This window comes from Canis aureus, chromosome 9 (genome assembly GCF_053574225.1).
Source record: "Canis aureus isolate CA01 chromosome 9, VMU_Caureus_v.1.0, whole genome shotgun sequence".
NCBI lineage: Eukaryota > Metazoa > Chordata > Mammalia > Carnivora > Canidae > Canis > Canis aureus.
The window spans coordinates 64,997,550-65,018,236 of NC_135619.1; the positions used below are offsets into that span (position 1 = coordinate 64,997,550).

The 20,687-nt window shown below is 43.4% G+C and overlaps 1 protein-coding gene across 7 annotated transcripts in view; it reads right to left on the reverse strand.

Annotated features, from left to right (window-relative positions):
* Positions 1-20,687, reverse strand: part of TTC7B (tetratricopeptide repeat domain 7B) — a 250,364-nt gene that overhangs the window by 137,465 nt on the left and 92,212 nt on the right. For 6 of the 7 annotated variants that reach the window (XM_077910343.1, XM_077910344.1, XM_077910342.1 and 3 more), the window contains one exon: positions 1,987-2,065. The exons of the other annotated variant lie outside the window; for it this stretch is intronic. In XM_077910343.1, coding sequence (XP_077766469.1) covers positions 1,987-2,065 — 79 coding nt within the window. The remainder of the gene's footprint in view (positions 1-1,986; positions 2,066-20,687) is intronic. 7 annotated transcript variants of the gene reach the window in all.

Sequence of the window (20,687 nt, forward strand, 5' to 3'; positions counted from 1 at the left end):
ACCATTAATCTCCTTCATAAAATATATATGCTTTTGAGACAACAATATGAACAAATGCTCCATACTTAAGCAATTTTGGAAGATTGGCTTTTTAATCAGCTTTTAAAACAATTATAAGAACCCTTGCCAATACAACCAGTTACTTTATTGTGCTTCTAAATCTTAAAAGAAACTGTTCATGCTGACCAGGCAAGAAGCTTTATGAAATGTTGGGAGTAGGTCAATTTGAGAGAAAAGACACTTGTCAACAATTTTTATCCATATTTTTTCAGGTTTTTTTTTTCCTTAAAGAACTCTACAAATTGAAATATCTGGATTGAACCTCTTAAGGCACCCCCAAAATCACATCAATATATAAATAAATACCAAAGACCAAGTGAGGTCTTGGTGGCGGGGGCATGTATAAAGTTGCTCATCTTGTCTCACCCCTAATTCTAGGAAAGCCTACTGCTTAGCCATCTGCGTCCACAAGTTGGATATCTGCATCCTAAAACCCTGGAGACACCAAAATAAAGATACAGCCTCACTTCCCATGACAGGAGTCACTGAGCCTTGCCCAACTGAAAATGCTCCCGTATATTTTAAGGGGTCGTGACAATGGGAGGACAGTGGTACACTGTAACAAGACAAGAGTGGAATCTTATATGGGGTTGTTATGTCAGTTGTGAAAGGGGTATTTGCTTAGTCTCCGGTAAACACCAGGCCTTCACCCAGATATGGAGGTATCATTAATAATCCTCCCAGGCAGGAAAGTTTAAGGATTCAAAGGAAGAGAGAGAACTTATGCCAACAAGACAGTCAAATTGCTGATTTGATGCTGATGAACAAGTTTATTTAACTAGCTTTTATATTTCTCCTCAAAGTTTTAGCACCAATGCAATTAGTCGAACAACCAGGTACTCTTCAGGATCCAATCTGCTTTGCTCAGGCTGGGTTTTGGTATGAAATCATTAACATACAACCAACCCCTTGACCACAATGGCATCAGGCAAGGCTTATATTCTCCCTGCCTTACAGGATGCACTTGTTCTGTTTCAGGAGGTAGCACTACCAAAGTACACAAAAAGATGCTCAATGTCACTAGCCATCAGGGAAATGTAAATTAAAAACCACAATGAGACAGCACTTCATACATACTAGGATGCCCAGGACTAAAAAAGACAGACAATAACAAGTGCTGTTAAGGATACGGAGAAATCGGAGCCCTCACAACGGCTGCTGGGAATATAAAATGGTGTAGCTGCTTTGGAAAATTGTCTGGCAATTGCTCCAAATGTTAAACGTGGAGTCACCATGGGATCCAGCAATTCCACTCCTAGGCACCTGAACACACCCATGTCCACCTAAAAAGTTGTGTAAGAATGTCCACAGAGGGATTACCCATAATAGTCAACACAGGGAAACAATCCAAATGTCCATCAACAGATGAATAGACACACAGAATGTCTTATATCCACGCAGTGGAATAGTACTTGGTCACAAAAAGGAGCGAAGTGCAGATCCATGCTGAACCCTGAGATACCATGCTACGTAAAGCAGGCCAGTCACAAAGAAGACCACCTAGTATGTAATTCTATTAACATGAAATTTACAAAATAGGCAAATCCATAAAAGCAAAAAATAAAACAGTGGTTGCCAGAGGCTGGGGGGAAAAGAGAGGATGCGGGTTGATAGCTGATAGGCACAGGGGTTCTTTGGGGGGTGAGAATGTTCTGAAATTAAATATTAGTGATGGCTAAACACTCTTGTGAGTACACTAAGATCAGCTGACTTTAAATGGGTGAACTGTGTGATGTGGAAATTACATCTCACTAAAGTATGTGTGTGTGTATATGTATATATATACACACACATATATATTTCTCTCTATATATACATATATATTTCATATATATATGGAGGGGAGGGGACAGGCAGGGAGAGGAAGTGGGGAGATAACACCCGAGGTGCCCTTCTGGCCTCAATCAAATCACCCATCGCACTCACCATTCGCAGGTTTTGAGTTGTTCTCGTTTCTACTGCTCTGAGGATCTCTCTAAATCTCCCGACGCCTCTTGTCAAGTTCCTGCGTGCACACAGAATTTGACAGGGTTTCCATCTGGCGTGCATTAATATTAAATATTTTATACACATATTTCAATGCATTTTGTCTACATAAAAGCTGTTGGCTAGATTTTAAGCAAACAATTAGTCTGCATATGCCTGTCCATCTTTGTTCGACTCTGAAAAATTTGGCCTGGTCTTTTGTGCTCCCACAATCAAATTTTCTTAGAGAGAAAAAAAATCAGTTCTGAGGCAAAAAGGAAAAAAAAAAAAAGAACGAATGAATGAATGAGTGGAAGGAAGGAAGAAAAAATATGGAAAATATCTTGTAAAGTTTATCTTCGACCTCACAATGGTTCCATAGTTTTCCTGCTTTCCTGATGATGCTAAATCTCTTTTCACTTAAAAGGTCCGTGGCAAGAGGGTTATAGGAATAGTGACATGGCACCAAATGCAGTGTGGTATAGGGTTCCTATAACTCGCCATCTTTATGGGCAGGACAAAGAGAACAGGTATGAAAACTGAGGGGCTCTACCAAGCAATCACTCTGCATCTTCGAAACATGAGTCACTATCTCCAAAAGCCACCGAGCTGACCCTCCTCCTCCCAAATCTGCATCAACAAGAAGCAAATGGTCAAAGGCCCCTTCTGAGAGGGAGCAAATGCATGAGAATTAGAACATTGAGCTTCCCCACGAGGATCAGAACACATCTTATCTCACCACCCACACCTCACCGGGTCACGTTTGGTGACACATTGCACTAAAGGACAGATCATTCTATAGCGACATCCTGGTCACTATATCCAGGCCCCCACTTGTCCTCCCTGAAAGCCGTGCCCAGCCTGTTCAGCCAAGAACGCTTCCTAGCCAGACCCTTTACATTGAGTGCTCCACCACCTATGACATAACTCGGTGATATTTATAACTTGCTCATTAGGACACATCTCATCTTTCCAAAAAGCCGCAGAACAGGTCAGCCGGTGCAGACCTGTCAGCCAGCCTCTGCGGGCTGTGGCAGATGCTCTAGGTATTTGGCTCTCTTCTTGGATGACATTTTAAATCGTGCAAAGCTATTTAATCAAATTGAATATGGGCTCTGCATGCTGCAGGCCCTCACAAGGGCTATTAATTTGTATCTTATACCTACCCATCATCCTAGGACTCTCATTCACAAGAACAGCAGCCCCGGAACTTTAAGATAATAGTTTATTGGCATGAGTACATAAACTCCCGGATTCCTATCACCCACACATATCAGATGGTATCAGATCAGAAGCTTCAGGGTGGCATAAAAAAGAGACGCTAGTGCTCAGGACTCCAAGCAGTGCTGAAGGAACTCTAACAGAGACATGAATGAAAATCAGGTAATGGGCCCCAGGATATTCAATCTAGTCTGCTTTTCCCTTCGTTTGTTTTTATGGGATCCATGTTCACAGGCAACAAAGTACATTTGCTTTGGACTGAAGCTCAGTGCTCTTAAGTAACAGGGGGAAGCAAACAGCTATAACTAACCAGGGATGGGCATGGACACAGCGTTCGAATTTTTTGCCCCAGAATCTCAGACTAAGCTCCTACTGCGTGCACAAGGGAGAGCAGTTGGACTGTGTGTCATAAGGGTGGGGCTAAGGGGACATAATTGGAGACCCATGTTCACAGGGCTGTTTTCCCAGGGTGGCAAGGAGCTCTGAAAAGGCAGCATCAAATCTATATACGATAAGCCAGGGCACCCTCCAAGATAAGAACTGGGCATTGGGACCATCTCTCTTCGCCTTCCCGACAGAATGAGATACTTATCCAGTTAGAGAAGCACAGAATTTTCTAGCTAGCTGCAAGACAACCCAATCTAGTCCACTGTGACACAGAAGCGAAATGGCTTGCTCAGCTTCACGAACCCAGTGAAAGAGTGAGCTGGAAGCTTTCTATTAGATTCTATCACCTTCCTGGGCAAAAGAAATATCAGCTGTAAGACAGAGGAGGTGCCGCTCTGGAAGGAAAGAACAAAAATACCAAGAGGAGAGCTTAGGCCTGCGGTCTTGATCATATATATGCAAATTACTTCATATATACATAACGCAAATTTTTACACGTCCCGGTGATCACGGCTGATGAGATACTCCCGGGAAGTGGCTCAAAATTGGAAAGAAAATCCGACGGTGCAGGCGAAGCAGTCTGGTGGCCGAGGTACTGCCCCGGGACCGCTGCCTTGAGGGAGGGAGGGTGGCTGGAGAGGTTGGATTCTCCCGCGCGGGCCCGACGCCCCCTGCTGGAGGCCTGGGGGAAGTGCCTGGGACGTGGGGGGGCTGCCTCTGGGGGCCTACTCACTATGCAGGTAGCCTGGCCTTCAAGCAAATATAGTTTCTTTCAACTGTTCCCTGATTATTTCTGGAGAGAGCCTAGGATTCGGAATCAAATTCTCCCTCCGGCTAGGGGAGGTCCTGCTTGTAAATAAAGAATCCACAGTAACCCCCCAAAGACCTGACACCCCACTCAGCAAATGAATTCAGGCCCCCTCAAGGACAACCACGGATGGGTCTGACAGCAAGGAAGGAGGGGAAGGATTTTAAATATCAGAAGAGGAAGAAAGTTTCTCAAATACAAAAGTATCTCATTCTCAGCGGCGACTCCTGCACCATTCAAACATTTTGTTTAATCTTATAATTTTATTCAACCAATCATTTCCACTATGACAGCCGGGGGGAAAAGTTTTTTTTTTTTTTCTTTTTTTTAAGCTAGATGGATAATGGTGATAGAAAGGAGCAAGAAGGGTAAATTAACTTAAAAGAATTATATTCAAAGTGCTATGAAAGACTCCTATTTTGAGGGAAATAAAAGCCACATGATTGCTTTCATGTCTCTGAACTATTAGTTTATTCTTTAAATGTTGAGCTCATTACATATCCAGAATGAACTGTCGCTTAAAAACTCCACTCAAAAATGAAGACAAGGGAGCCAAGGACTTTCCCTGGTCCTGAGGGTTTCCATAGACCCTTCGCATTAGGTCATTTATTCCATTTCAACATCCTTGACTGAGAGCGCGATGATGTCAGAATTCATTACGGCAAACTATTCTCAAAACGAGTGTTCCTGCCAGCTTCTGAGCAGCGGGCACTTTGGCAAGCTGTCAGAACTTGGGGTTCACCTCCCGCATCCTGCTTGGGTAAGCTTCCCGAGCCGAGTGAGTTTCCCTCCACGTGGAACAGTTCCCAACAGCTCAGCTATTACCAGGGAGAAAGGGCCTGCACGTCCCTTGAGCACCAGCTGCCGGTCCAGTCCATGAGCAACCACAACCCTGCTTGCGCTTGCCAACAGCACTGTCTGTCCCCGACCCTGCAGGGGGACCCTGGGCCACTCCCACCGCCTTGCTCGCATTCAAACCCTGGTAACCCGTTGCCCTGTCCTGACAAGAAAGCCCACCCACTTTTCACAGGGACACATGCTACTCCTGGTGACCTACTTGCATTTTTTTCCCACCTCCTTTTTCTACCTGGTTTCATCCTCCTCCTCCTTCCTTCCAGGTCTCATCTACTGGCCCTGAGGACACGGGGGGGTGGGGGTGGACTCGCTAGTGCTTGGCTTCCCTCTTGACCCCGTGGGCCCCATGGCAGCACTTCTGTAAGCTGGTCTCTGAAATCTGCACTCTCATGTACAAGCCCATGGCAGCGCCTGCCCTGCTGGCTGTGCCTCTGTGCCACCAAACCAAGGGGGAGCTCTCTGGGGAAGGAAGTCAGACCTCTAAAATCAAAACCAAAATGGAAAACCAGGGCTGGGAGAAACTCGGAGACTTTGAGAAACATTTCACCTTGTGATGGGCGGCCACTCAACAGCAAGCTCAATACACTTTTTTTGTTGTTATTTCTCTTTTCATTTCTTGGGACTAAGTGGAGGAGAGACAACTCTTCCCCTTAACACAGGCTTCCAAATTATTTTCTGACCTTGGAGTGTGGCTCAGGCCACCAAAGCACTTCAATTCCATATCAACTGTCACTGTGATGCAAACTCAAAGTTCTGGGGCAAATAGAATACTTTTTTATGCTGTTTAGTCAAACTCCTGGATAGTAAGGACAAGGTATTTTTGTCCTTCTCTGTGATCAACTACAGAACAAGTCGACACTCATAGATCTCTCAGCGACTAGAAATCGTGGCTCTTCCCAGGTCCTTTCTTACCAAGTGGCACCCCTGAAGCTCTTAAGCAGCAGGTCATGTCAACAGTGACTAAGTACTATTGTACATTGGGTTCCAGGCTCATCCCTGGGGACACACTGGTGAGCAAGGGACATCATCCATCCCTGGGGACACACTGGTGAGCAAGGGACACCATCCAACCTCAGGGAGTTGAGAGGCCTCCACATCCCCCATAAGAACGCAGGCACCATGTTTGCTCGTTGACATACCCCAAACCCCTCAAACAGAGCCTGGCATACAGCAAGTGCTCAGTAAGTACTTTTTGAATGAATTTCAGATCGATTGTGAGCAGGAGACACCAAGACCACAAGGGGGGATGCATTTTCTTCCTGTTCCTTGTCCCCTTTTTTCTTACTGCACTGGATTGGCAGGCAGCCCAGCAAAGCACCCTCTTAAACAGAATATGTCCCATACGCCGTTGGTGGCCTTGCAGCATGGGTGTCTGTGGCAGCACTGACACACATGTCTGGACCGAGTGACGCAGCTGGGCATGCCTGGCCTGACAGCTTTCAGAGGACTGCATGGATAAGAAAGATCTTTGAAGACCTCTTTAGAAAGCGTCCAGACATTTCTGGGCAGCTTTCCTGCCCATGTGCCTTTACATATGCCCCTCTGTCAGAAGTGGCCTCGGAACTCTTAGTTACCCTTCCAGGCCCAGATCAAAGGCCACCATTGGGAGCTATTTCCCCAGCTTCCTGTTTCCTGGGTGCTCCCAACAAGCGTGCACACATTTTGGGCACAGAGAGCACTCAACACACTGATTTTCATTCATATTTACATCTATTGGCCCACCAAACTGTGATCATCTTAGAAGCAACAGCCCTCTTTGTCCCAACAGCTACCCAGAGCCAACCAGGCACCCAAGTGACACGTAGGGAGCTGAGTGCCCTCAAAAGAAAGCAAAGGCTTAGAGCCATCTTTATTCTGAAATCTCTTTCCCCAGCTCCTTGCTAAGAAGCATTTTCTCAACTACGAACGGAACAACACTTCTGACGTCATAAGATACAGCCCACTAGTATGTGAGACGTTGTCAACACAACCCCAGAAAAAAACGGAAATAAACCATGTTGCTCTAGGGCACTTTCTCTCAGTTCTCGGGCTTGAGAATTGCTGCCTCTTCATTTCTATAATCTTAGCATCACCTATTTGGAAAAAGCCTGAAATCAAAACCAGATATCCAGGTCTGGAAAGTGGGAGGAGGAAAAGACATCGTTCACAGTCCCAAAGGGCACTTCTGGCCGGCTGTCAGGGAGCTGTTTTTCCCAGAATGGACTCCAGCTTCTCCCTCTGTCACGCACCCTTCGCCTCGTATCCAATAACATGCATTTGTGAAGACAGATGGCCGGCCGCAGTCAGAGGCCAGGGATCAAACCCACAACCTTGGCCTCGTTAGCAGAGGACTCTGTCCCATCACCGGAGCAAGCCAGCTGCCGCCTAGATATGGTGACGGGGGATGTGACAACCATCCACGCTGGGATGTGAACAAGCAGGCCAAGCTTCCGGAAGTCTCATTTCAAACCTAATGAGAGTTGTACTAGGCTTAACAACATTTTTTTTGACTACCTCAGCAACTGAGGCTTCCCTGGGACAAAAGCAGAGTAGACTAGGTGCTTTGGTCAGCTGGTTAGACAGCAGGCAGCATGCTGAGCAGCCACCGGGTACCAGGCGGTGTCTGGGCAGCCTAGGTACAAGTCCAACAGAGCAGAAAGAGCTATCCCCATGTTGGGGCAGGGACATGTAGACAGGTCCTTCCCGTGTGGCATGCTTGAGGCTCAAGATGCAAGCCAGACCCTGAGAGACAGCAACCCCACCTCCCTCAACAACCTGCTCCTTGACATTCGCCCAGGGCCCCAGCCCCGCTCTCTGAGGAAACAGAGTATGGACAGGCCTCCCTCCTCTTGTGTTCTTCCTCCCTGACTTTTCAGAATGGGTCAGAGGATGTCGATCCTCCTTACAACAGCATACACTGAGTGCCTACTGTGTACCAGGAAAGGGCCCAGGGGCACAACTGTGAGCCAGCCAATAAACATGCATCCTCACAAGCCATACTGCAACTACGCTCAACTTCACCTCGGAAGCCAAATGGTGTTCACCACCAGGCTGGGCCCCTCAACTTAATAACACTTGTACCAAACAAACCAGAACTTGCCTAACATGGAAGGCCTGGAAAGAAGCCATAGATGAAGCCATATACTTGTCTATATCCCTACACTTGGAGAGACAAAATAGAATATGGTCCCTGGAGCCAGATGGTAAGGGCTCAAATCCCAGCTTTACACTCACTAGCTGACCTGGGGCCAGGGCCTATGCCTCAGCTTCCTCATCCATAAAGTGGTGATAACCAATGTGCCTCCCCACTCATTTATTGGTTCTAAGAACTACACGAGTTAATACACACAGTAAGTGCTTTTAAGAGTTCCCCATTATTACCACTATTATCCTCAAGACTCTGCCATTGCTCTGAACAGTTTTGGAATTCCAGAATCTACCTTCCAATCAATTTATAGAACAAGAAAGTCTGTTTTACTGCTTTGGTGACATTTAATTTTGGCAAGGAAAAAAAAAAAAAAGGTATTCCCTAGTATGATTCGTTCATTTACTTTGTTATTTACTGAGAGCTTGCCATGTCCTCAAAGACAAAGGTAGCAGCCAACATCATGTGAGGCTGACGGGAGCTCTTTCTCTGGGGCCCTGTGGTTACTCCCCCAGGAAATGAGGGAGACATCTCCTCAGAGTGCCCACAGGGAGGAGTGCAGAGTCTCCAGCGATGGCCAGAGGGAGGGGCAAATGCAACACTGAAAAGTTGAGGACCTGAGGGTGTTGAAGTAAATCCTGGTTTCATCTCTGTTTAACAGAGCCAACTGCCAGAGACTGTTCTGGAACCAATCAACAAGGGCCAGGCCAATACTAAAAAATGTTACTGGGTGGCTGAGCCACTAAAGGTAGTTTAGTGGCTACCTTTAGTGGCTCTAAGTGGTGAGGTGGGGGTGGAACTACTAAAGTCTCACAAGGATATAATACAGAGCTGACCGGAGAAAAGTTCAGCACTGACATAACCGACTTCTGCTGAGACAAGCGTTTGCCTGGCTTTCCTCCCAAGCTGGCAAACATCACATTTAGCGTGAGGGGGACAGGAGTGGTTGGAGTTCCAACATGACCTGCTTCCTAGGAAGGGACACAACCACATACAACACTGATGAGCACTGGGTCAATTTAATATACATTTATATTTTGACAAAGAGGTGGCAAAAAGCCAATCTCAGACGTAGAGACACTGCTAACAATACGACCTCAAATACTGATCAACATTGAGCAGCAAAGTCACATAGATGAAAGGACTTTTGACCTCCTGTTCATCCCATTGGTTGTGCTCCGGAGAGAGGAAAAGGCACGAGCGACTTTGAGGGGAGGACAGTCCTTCCAAACATACCACAGGGCTAGAGCCTGAGCGTTAAGTACAAGGGTCAGCGGGCAACGTCCACTTCCCTTTCAATTAGCAGAAACACAACCGCATTTCCAAAATAACGTCTGGGGACAAGGAAGAAAAAAATCCAAAGGACCAGTTGAAAAAAAAGAAAAAGGAAAAAGAAAGACCTTTAAAGGTACAGGGGTCACTGGACCAAATGCCTGTGGGAGCCAAGCAGGCAGCGACGTGGGCAGGAGGGGCAGGAGCTCTAGGGGGGCGGTGCCCAGGCCCCTGGGGTGCCTGAGGTATCTGGTTCAAAACCAGGCAGATGCACCCAGTAGAGGGGAGGAGGGGCTTGGCTATCAAATGGGCAGATAGAAGCCTCCAATATTTTTCTCGGGGGACTAAAGCATCACAGTCTTGCTCGGCTCGAGGCAGCACAGGTGCTGTTTGGGATTCTCATTAAGTCTCGTGAGTCATGCCAGACAATTTGCTTGGGCCTGGGAGAGGCTAGTCAGTTGGGGGCAGAAAAAAAGGGCAAAGGTTGAGAGTGATCATGAGAATAGGAGGAGGAAAGGAGAATGGAATGTGAGACATCTAGAACCAGAGGGAAGGGAAAACAGTGCCAGATGCAAGGCATGTGTAAGAAGGAGCAAAACCTAGGCAATCGGGCTTCGCCCTGCTATGCCTGTTTCCTCACCGAGAAAATGGGACCATCCCTGCCCTCAATGCCCCAGTAAGATGACCCATGTAAAGCTCCTGGCCCTCTGTTCAGAATCACATCAACCTTCCCAGTCCCCAACCCTCCACTGCCTCCCCCACCTGACCCTCCACGCCATGTGTAAACATCCACTGGGCAAAAGCCAAAAGCAGCCACTGGTATGTTTGAGTACCTCTGGTTTAGCAGAAAATGCTGCAAAATCAGAACTAGGTTCGATCATATGCTATGTCAAAATCTCCTTCTCAACCCACAAGCATTTATTTGGCACCTTCTGTAGTTTTCTATGTGGGGAAACAAAGGCTCAAAAGATTAGGTAACATGTCCATGGTCAGCATCCAGCCCACAGGAAGAAGAGCTGGTATCTGAACTCAGGGCAGACGCTGAAGATGAACAACTGGAAACTGTGACTCCTTTCCGTGACACAAAGACAAAGTCGGGAGAGAAGCCAGAAAGGCTGGGAGCAGCCAGGCCCAGATCAAGTGTCCACCTGGACACGCTTGTTTCCAAAGAAGGGATGGGCTTCAAGGCCCCTCCCATGGGGGTGGGTGACACAGGGACAGCAGGGAAGCTCTGTGAGTGGTCTGAGCAGACCTCCAGAACTCTGGGTAAATAAGACGGGGACAAAGAGAATTAACAGTGAAAATAGGATGACAATACAGAAATGGGCCTGTCCACTATCATTAGGACAAGCTTATAAAGCAAATTCTTCCATCCGGGAGCACCCGCTGTAGCTGGCCCTTCCCAGGCAGGATTCGCAACCAACCACCCCAGATGGTGAGCTCAACAGTGCCCTTGGGCCACCTATCGGAAAAGAGCTCCGCCAAGCACAGGAGCAGAAGAGTGATCTAGGAGGAGCATATTTAATCTGCTCGAGGGAATAAGATGTTTTCAAGCCCCTCGAAGCTGTTCAGAAAAGCTGGCATTTATCAATAAACCACTGGCAAGATTATTTCTTATGTATTTATTTATTTATTAAAAGATTTATTTATTTGAGAGCTACAAAGATAGCAACAGAGAGAGAGAGAGAGAGAGAGAGAGAGAGAAAGAGAACATGGGCAGAGGGAGAGGGGGAAGCAGACTCTCTGCTGAGCAGGGAACCCAACACGGGGCTCGATCCCAGGACTCCGGGATCATGACCTGAGCTAGAGGTAGGCGCTTAAATGACAGATACCCCCAGGAGACCCAGACAAGACAATTTATACACATTTCACTCCCTAATCAAGAAAGCACCCCCTCCCTGCCTCGCCCCAGACACTTTTGGCTCCTTCAGGACAGAGACTGGGTTCTCACGTGCTCCAAGAAGAACAGACCCAGCTGCATACTGTGAGGATAACACGAGGTAACAGTAAATGTGAGTGAATGTGAGCTCCACCATCACCATCTCCTGATGCAACACTAACCACTAACCGATTCCATGCCATCCCCCCAACCCCATTATTCCAGATGGTTCTCTCACCAACTTAGTGAGGTGCACAGGGTTTCATTATCTTCTACTAACAGGGCAGGAAACAGAATGCCTGAGCCAGAAAGGAAGAGGCCTGCCCAGCAGCTCCATGAGGGAGCAGCCTCTGGATTCCCAGCACCCGGATCCTATCTGTCAGGCAGTGTTCTATCTCAGCTTTGACTGCCCGCCCTCCCCCGTCCTTTTTCAACCTTTTTATTGTGTAAAAGACACAGAAAGCCACGTAAAAGAAAGCTGTGGCCTGGGGAATTCTTACCATGCAAACTCCCTGTATTTACCACGCGGGCTAAAAACAAACCATCTCCCATCCCAATCACCCCATCCCAATGAACAGGCTCCCCTCTCTACCCAAAAGTAACTGCTACTCTGGCTTTTGGAATAATCACTTCATTCCATTTCCTTATGGCTTAATCACTAGTCTACACGTCTACACTAGAGTTTAGTCTTGGCCACTTTTTTCCCTTACTCAAGGAGTCTTTAAAATCTCTTCATCTGCAGGTGCTTTTTCTAGCTCTTTCTGTTCTCTACAATTTATCTGTTAAAGAATCTAACCCGTTTGACCTGTAGAGTTTCCCCTTGGCCAGAAAACTGCACAGCTTCATATATTCTTCTGTTCTCTGTGTTTCTTTCACTTGGCAGCTGGATTGCAAGGCTTGACCAGTCCAGGATCTGTCCCTTTTGCTCAAGACTTTGCCAGTGGTGGGTTCTTCTTTCAGGAGCCACATCAAAACTGGCTGTCACTTTTTTGTGTGTGTGTGTGTTAGCAGCCCTTGATGCTCAATGGTTAGATACATGAATTCACTGGGAGTTGCAAAATGGTGATATTATGATCCTCTCACAGTATTTTCATTCATTAGCTGGAAAAATCATATGGGAAGGTGGCTCCTTTCATCTAATATTTGGTTTTCCAGTTCTCTTTATTTACTTTGTTAGACACTAATTTAGAGCTCATGAATTTAAACATATTTGATGAGGCTATTGCAACTTTCATCATTCTTGAAATTCAAATTGTCCCATATTTGGCCTGAATTCTTTTAACGTGATCCTAGAAATCTTTTGAGCTTCCTTGCTATCTGGTATGGAAAGATGTTCCAAGCTCATCCTATTCATTTCTTATTCTAGAACTGGAATGAGGTTTCTTTTATTGGTAAATGATACTTCAAGATTGGTCGGGCACTGGGGATGTTCACTGCACCTGGGTCAGTCACTGATATGGACCTCTCTCTCTCTCTCTCTCCCTTTATCACATGCACACATGTGTTTATGTGCATATACACACATGTACATGTGTACATATGCACACATATACAATACCACATGATTTCAATCATTTCCAATATTTCCAATTTAATCACCTGAATTCAGGACTGATCGTTTGTTTTTGACTTCTCCTACCTTAAATCTATTTTGCCTTTCTCCCACACCAAGATCCCTGGCTCTCAAGGACACAGGGGATAATAGACCATTCCATAAGTGTTCATTTGCTTTATTCCATGTCACACAAAAGTGGTTCAGAACTGCAATGCCAATAATACTATCATCATTTTGATTACTGAAATGTTAAAAACTTATTTTCTGCATGTGTTATTAGCATTCTCCTTGCATTTTGAAATATATGATCCTACTCTGTTATGAGACACACAAAAAACAGAAAACCATGACCCATCAACAGAGAAAAGAGCAATCAATATAAACTCACTCCAAATAGGCCCACATGTTAGATTTAGCAAAGACTTCAAAGAAGCTATTATAAGTACGATCAAAGATTTAATAGAAACCATATATAAAGATTTTTTTCAGGATCAGATGATGATAATTCAAAAATGGGGACTCTCAATAGCGAAATAGAAATGATAGAAATTAACTAAATGGAGATTTTTAGAATTAAAAATGTAAGTACGATGAACAATTCCCTAAATTGGCTCAACAGCAGCTTTGAGATGGCAGAAAAACCACTGACCTTAAAGATAAATGAATAAAAATTATCCAGTCTAAAGAACAGAGAGAAAAGGACTGAAGAAAATCATAATTATAAAACTGTTAAAAGACCAAAAAAAAAAAAAAAAAAACACCAGAACAAAACAAAACCTTGAAAGTAACAACCGAATTAATCACATAGAGGGGAGCAATAATGAGATGACAGTGACTTCTTATCAGACATAGTGGAAGCTATATTCAAGATGCTGAAAGAGAAGAAACTATGACCAAGAATTCTATACGCAGTAAAACTGTCATTCAGAAATGAAGGCTGGGCAGCCCCAGTGGCCCAGTGGTTTAGTGCCACTTTAAGCCCAGGGCGTGATCCTGGAGACCTGGGATCGAGTCCCACGTCAGGCTCCCTGCATGGAGCCTGCTTCTCCCTCTGCCTGTGTCTCTGCTCTCTCTCTCTCTCTCTGTCTCTGTCTCTGTCTCTCATGAATGAATAAATAAAATCTTTAAAAAAGAAAAAAAGAAATGAAGGCAAATAAAGATGTTCCCAGATACAAAAAACGTGAGAGAATTCATAGCTAGCAGACATGCCCAATACGAAATCTTAAAGGAAGTCCATCAGACTGCAAGGAAATGACAACAGAGGGTAATCTGAATCCATAGGAAAAAATTATTTAAGAACACTAGAAATGTAAATATGTGGGTAAATAAAAAATATTGTATAAATACATTTTTAAATCATTTTGAACTTCTATAAAAATAAGATTGTTACAAGGGAATAATTATTTTTCCACATTGTTCTGCTTATATCATATAGACACTAATAGCACAAAGAAGGGATGAAGCTATATTAGAGTAAAGTTGTATATTTTACTAAAATGAAGTCAGTATGAACCTGAAGTACAGTGATAATTTAAGATGTACATGATAATTCAGAGAAACCACTGTAATTTTTTAAAATACAGCTATAAAAATCAACAGAAGAATTAAAATGTAATATTAAAAAGTATTTATTTAATACAAAAGAATGTGATAGAGAAGAATAAAGAATTTAAAAAGATGCCAGACATATAGAAAACAGCAAGATGGCAGACAAAACTCTAACCATATCAACAGTTACGTTAAATGTAAATGGACTAGACACTCCAATTAAAAGGCAAATATTTTTATACTGAATAAAAACAGCAATATCCAACTATAAGCTATCTACAAGAAATATACGAGAGAGGTACATTACTCCAAAGACATCATTTTGTGTCACAGACACAAAGAGTCTGTGTCTAAAAATATACCTCTATAAACGGCAACAAGATAGCTAGTGTGGTTATGTTAATATCATGTAAGATGGTCCTTAAGTGATGAAACATTACTAGAGATAAAGAAGTATTTATGAAGAACCTACAGCTAACATCTTATGTTATAGTGAAACCCCAAATGTTTTCTTCTTAAGCAGATGTCTGCTCTTACCACCTCTCCTCAACGTTACCACCTTTCGTCAGTGCAATAAGGTAATAAATGGAAATAAAAGACCTACAGTTTGGAAATGAGAAGTAAAACTTTTTATTCACTGATGACATAATCCCATATATAAAAATTCTAAGTAATCTATTTAAAAATTACACTAATTAATTGTTTGGCAAGGTTGCAAGATATAATATTGATATACAAAATCAACAGTACATCTTATATGACAGCAGAGTAATCTGAAAGTGACATTAAGAAAATAATTCCATTCACAAGAGCATGGAAATTAATAAAATACTTAGGACAAACTTAACAAAAAATGTAAAACTTGAACAATAAAAACTACAAAACATTTCTGAGAGAAATTAAAGAAAATCTAAATAAATGGAGAGGTACTGGATTAGAAGATTCACTATCACTTATGTGGCAATTCTCCCTAAATTGATCTAGAGATTCAATGCTAACCTTATCAAAATCCTGGCAGGCTTTTTGTGTAGAGATTGACAAGCTGATTCTAAATTGTATATGGAAATATCAAGGACTGAGAGTAGCCAAAATAATTTTGAAAAAGAACAAAGTGCAGAACTTACACTATCTAATTTCAAAACTTGCTGTAAAGCTACATATTAAAGACAACATGGTATTGGCCTAAAGGTAGACATATAAATCAATGAAACAATACAGAGACTCCAGAAATAAACCTTTAAATTTAGGTTCAGTTAACTAATTTTTTTACTGAAGTGTCAAAGCAATTTAGTGGGAAAAGAGACTTCAACAAATGTGGTCAGACAACTGAATACCTAGATGCAAAAAAATTTACTTAGACCCTTACCTCACACCATACACAAATATCAAAAAAACAGATAATAGACCTACATATAAAAAGCTAAAACCATAATATTTCTTGAATAAAACAGAGGAGAAAATCTTTGTGATCTTAGATTAGGCAAAATTTTCATAGATATGATACCAAAAGGATGAACCATAAAAAAAAAAAACTGATAAACTGGACTTCATCAAAATCAACTTTTCCTCCTTTAGTGACATCATTTAAAAAATGAATACATGCCCCAGACAGGCAGAAAATATTTGCAAATTATATAAGTGATTAAAAAAACTTGTATCCAAAATATATAAAGAACTCCTACAACTTGATAATAAGACAATCCAACAGAAAACAGGTAAAAAAATTTGGATAGATGTTTCACCACAGAAGATAGAAGAAGAGCTAAGAAGCAAACAGAAACTGCTGAACCTTATTAATCATTAGAAAAATGGCAAATTCAAATCACAATGACCATTACAAACCCACAAGACTGGCTTTGATATAAAAACTGGCAATCCTGAGTGTCGAAGAGAATGGAAAGAAGCTGGAATGCTCACACATTACTGGCAGGAATGTAAAATGGCACAACCACTTTGGAAAACAGCTTGTCAGTTTTCTTAAAAAGTTACACATAAACAATCATATGACCCATCAATTCCACTCCTGTGAATCTATCCAAGGGAAATGAAAACATGTGTCTACAGAAAGATTTGCACATGAAGGTTCATAGCCGCATTACTCATAATAGCTAAAAAGTGCAAACAACCCAAATGTTCATCAATTGGTAAATGAGTCAACAAAAAACAGCATAGCATATCCACGCAATGAAATAGCTATTTAGCAATAAAAAGGAATGACCTCCTGAGATATGCTGCAATGTGGGTGAACATCAAAACCATGCTAAGTGAAAGAGGCAGGACACAAAGGACCACATACACTAGGGTTCCATTTATGTGAGATTTGTAGGAAAGGCAAACCAAGAGAGACAGATAATAGTTCAGTGGTTGCCTGGGCTACAGAGTGGGAGTGGGAACAGACAAATAGGCAGGTACCCTTTTTAAGGTGATGGAAACATTCTAAAGCTGAAGTGTGATGATCACACCACTGTCAAGACTTACTAAGAACAATTGAACTGGGGTGCCTGGGTGGCTCAGTGGTTGAGTGTCTGCCTTCGGCTTAGGTCATGATCCAGAGGTCCTGGGATGGAGTTCCGCATCAGGCTCCCCGCAGGGAGCCTGCTTCTCCCTGTCTGTGTCTCTGCCTCCCTCATGAATAAATAAATAATCTTAACAACAACAACTGAAGTGTGTATTTACAACAGGTGAATTTTTGATGTATCTATTAAACCTGAATGAAGCTGCTAAAAAATATAGCAGCTTGCTTTATGATCCTTCCTGGCTACCTCCCCCCACCCCACCCACATTTACATCTACCTTTTTGTTCTTTTGTCTCTTGGGTCACTTCTCTGTGGATTTCTATTCATGCTCCCCAGTTTCCCCTCACTGTGGGGCACAGTCCCAGCAAAGAGCCCCGTGGTCCATTTCCAAGTCTTCAGAGGGGCCAGGCTGCTCCAGCCCATTGGATCTTAGTTGGCTAATCCTAGTTGGCCAGACAAGCTGTCCAGAAAATACTTGTTGGCTCTTCCAGGGTCTCTTGTTCTCAGGCCCATGAGAGGCCCCACTGCTTCCTTCTGCTTTCTCCCACCCAAATGCAGGTAACATGCCAGGCCATTGCTGTCCAGAGGTCTGTCACATGAACATCAGCTTGTACTTTGGAGTTCCTGAGTATACCTTGTCAGCTAGCCCTATTGTCAATGCTGGTCATGGGCTTTGGTTTTGCTACCTGGTTAGTCTTTTATGTGGATATATGAGAAGATTCAAAAACCATCCTGCTACTACTGTCATCATGCTCCCAGATTTCTCAGCTGCCAAGTCTTACCTTTCCCTCTAGGGAATGGACAAATCCTTCACTCTGTGGGCGGACCAGACCTTGGTATAAGTGCTTACTACATGCCAGACACTATCAAGCACACTATGATTATTAACTCACTTAACCCACCTAATAATACTGTGATGTAGGTACTATTACTATCCCCAGTTTATGAAAGGGGACACTGAAGCACTGACAGGTTAAGTAACTTGCCAAGGTCATAGTGCCAGCAAATGTCTCTTATAAAATCTCGAGTCTGCAAACCACTAGACAATGCTGCCTCTAATGAACATATAAAGTGTTTCTGGCCTGAAAGATCTAGCATTCACCCATGACTCACATCCTTGTCCCCCTCAGTCCTCTTTAAGATGGGAAATTGTACCCCTCCTTCAAGGACCAAGTTCAAGTGTCAATTCTTCTAGGAAACTGGATGAACTCACATCAGCAGGTGGTTCCTTCTTCCTCCTCTCTCTTTTCTCTGGCCCATCCTTTTATGATAGTGCTTTTTCACCAGGTGTTATAATGATCTGCTGACATCTGTGTCTTCTTCATGAGCTCAGAGAACATTTTTTATTCATCTCATATCACGGAGCTTACCCTAGTGACTGGCGCCCAGCAGGCTCTCAATAAACATGCATGGAACTGAGTGGGCAATAGTTGGTTCTTTTAAAAACTAGCTCAAAATGTACTTGAAAGCAACATAACTGCATCTTTAAAAAAAAAAAAAAACCTGTAATTCAGAGGTTTTACCAAGTCTGGCTAATGAGTTTTTCTGGGGTATTCTTCAGAAGAAACACAGCATCTGATTCTTCCTGATATTTTAGCTGCTTATTCCCAACATGCAGAGATTGTTGCTTCTGATGCTAATTTGCCAGGGAGATTCAAAGGAGAACCAGCTACTATACCCTCCAACCAAGCACCTGCCAGCAGAGAGAGGATAAAGGAGAAGAACTAGCAGAAGGAAGGGACTATGTGTCTGTGCCAGGCTTAATTACCACCAAAGTCACCTATGAATAAACAGGAAAAATTCAAGCCAAAAATAGGGAGGAAGGTGGAAAAAGAAGTCAAATGTCAATTGGGAAAAAAAAAACAATTCATTAATTTTTTTAAAATCCAGTAATTTTATGCAGGATTTTGCTATGAGAACAACATGCAATCTACAATATGCAATACAACTGCATTGTAGATTTCCTTGTTGGTGTACAGATCGATGGTGGACATTGCCATACCAATATAAAGGCAGATACTTGTAAGAAAATTTATAGCCCCTCTCATTTTCGATAGAAGGTTCTAGTATTTCCTAAGAAAAGTCAGAAATTCTGCAAAGACGTCTTAGTCATATTCTGGGCTTTAGCTCAATCTCTCTCTTTGCAACTCCAAGAGTTGACTAAAAATACCTCTGGGGGAAAAAATGGAGAGAAAAACAATGATTTAAAAAGAAATAGGTAGGAAGTATCCCTTGAAAAGAGCTGGGGCCCTCATCCCCTCCAACCCTGCTCTCATGTGAAATATTAATGCATCTGACACCCAGACCAGGGAAGGAGAACAGCAGGTTAATGAGTCTGCTCTGGCCTAGAGCCAGAGGTCTCCCTGCCTTACTATCTACCCGGCTTCCAGGGCGAATACATCTGGACCCACTCTGTGGCACAGATGTCACCAAATTACTGGGACAGTTCCCCGCAGTCTGACAGGCTCACAGAGGGTGAAATTTGGCTGCCTTCTTGACCAGACAGGATGCAAATTCCTCTTTCCTGACACACATGTGTCATTTCAACCGTCTGCCCTTCAGGGGCTGCACACAAAGCCCACAAATACTCTCATAGGCTGCTAGGTCCAACTTCCCCCCACAAAGTTTCAAGTCGAAGAGATACTGGCTTAAAAAATTCAGGTCTGGGAGGCCCTGGGAGCAAACTTTTTTAACAACTAAGCCACTGGAGACGATCATTCTCTTTCCTGCTGTGGGAACTCTGGATGCCCATCCAGATGTGTCCATGCTAGGCTTAAGTGAGGAGGCCTATAATCACTGAAATTCCACTAAGCTAGGAGTCTGTCAGGGCCTTCTTGAGGACTTTTCTTTTCTCTTTTTAAAGATTTTATTTATTTATTTATTTATTTATTTATTTGAGAGAGAGAGAGAGACAGAGAGCATAAGTGAGGGGCAGGGGGCAGAGGCAGAGGGAAAAGCAGACTCCTTGCCGAGCAGGGAGTGCAATGTGGGACTTCATCCCAGGACCCTGAGATCATGACCCGAGCTAAAGGCAGACTTGACTAACTGAGCCACCCAAGCGCCCTGAGGACATTCTGATAATTAAGCCACCATTATTCTAAATACCCTTCAATCACAGAGATAGGGCAGAAAGCAGTGGTCCCTATGATTTATCCAGAAAACGTATTATTTCTGATCGAGGTCAAGGAAAGTATTTTATATCTGTCCCCCTCCGCCCCTCATTTAACAGAAAGGCATCATCTGCAGAAAGACCTAGATGAACAGAGCACATCTCTCTTTACCACTGAGAAGCAGTAACTGGGGCAGTGAGTTCCACCTAGCTCTCAATAAACATATGCTACGCATTACCTAATTTTAAAGGAAGCATGCAACCATTAGGCATCTGTGAGCCACAGCCATCTCCACTGAGAATGAGAAGTTCATCCACTCATTCGTTCATTCATGTATAACTCTATACCAAACATTGCTCAAGGTACAGATTCCTCTCCAAACAAAAC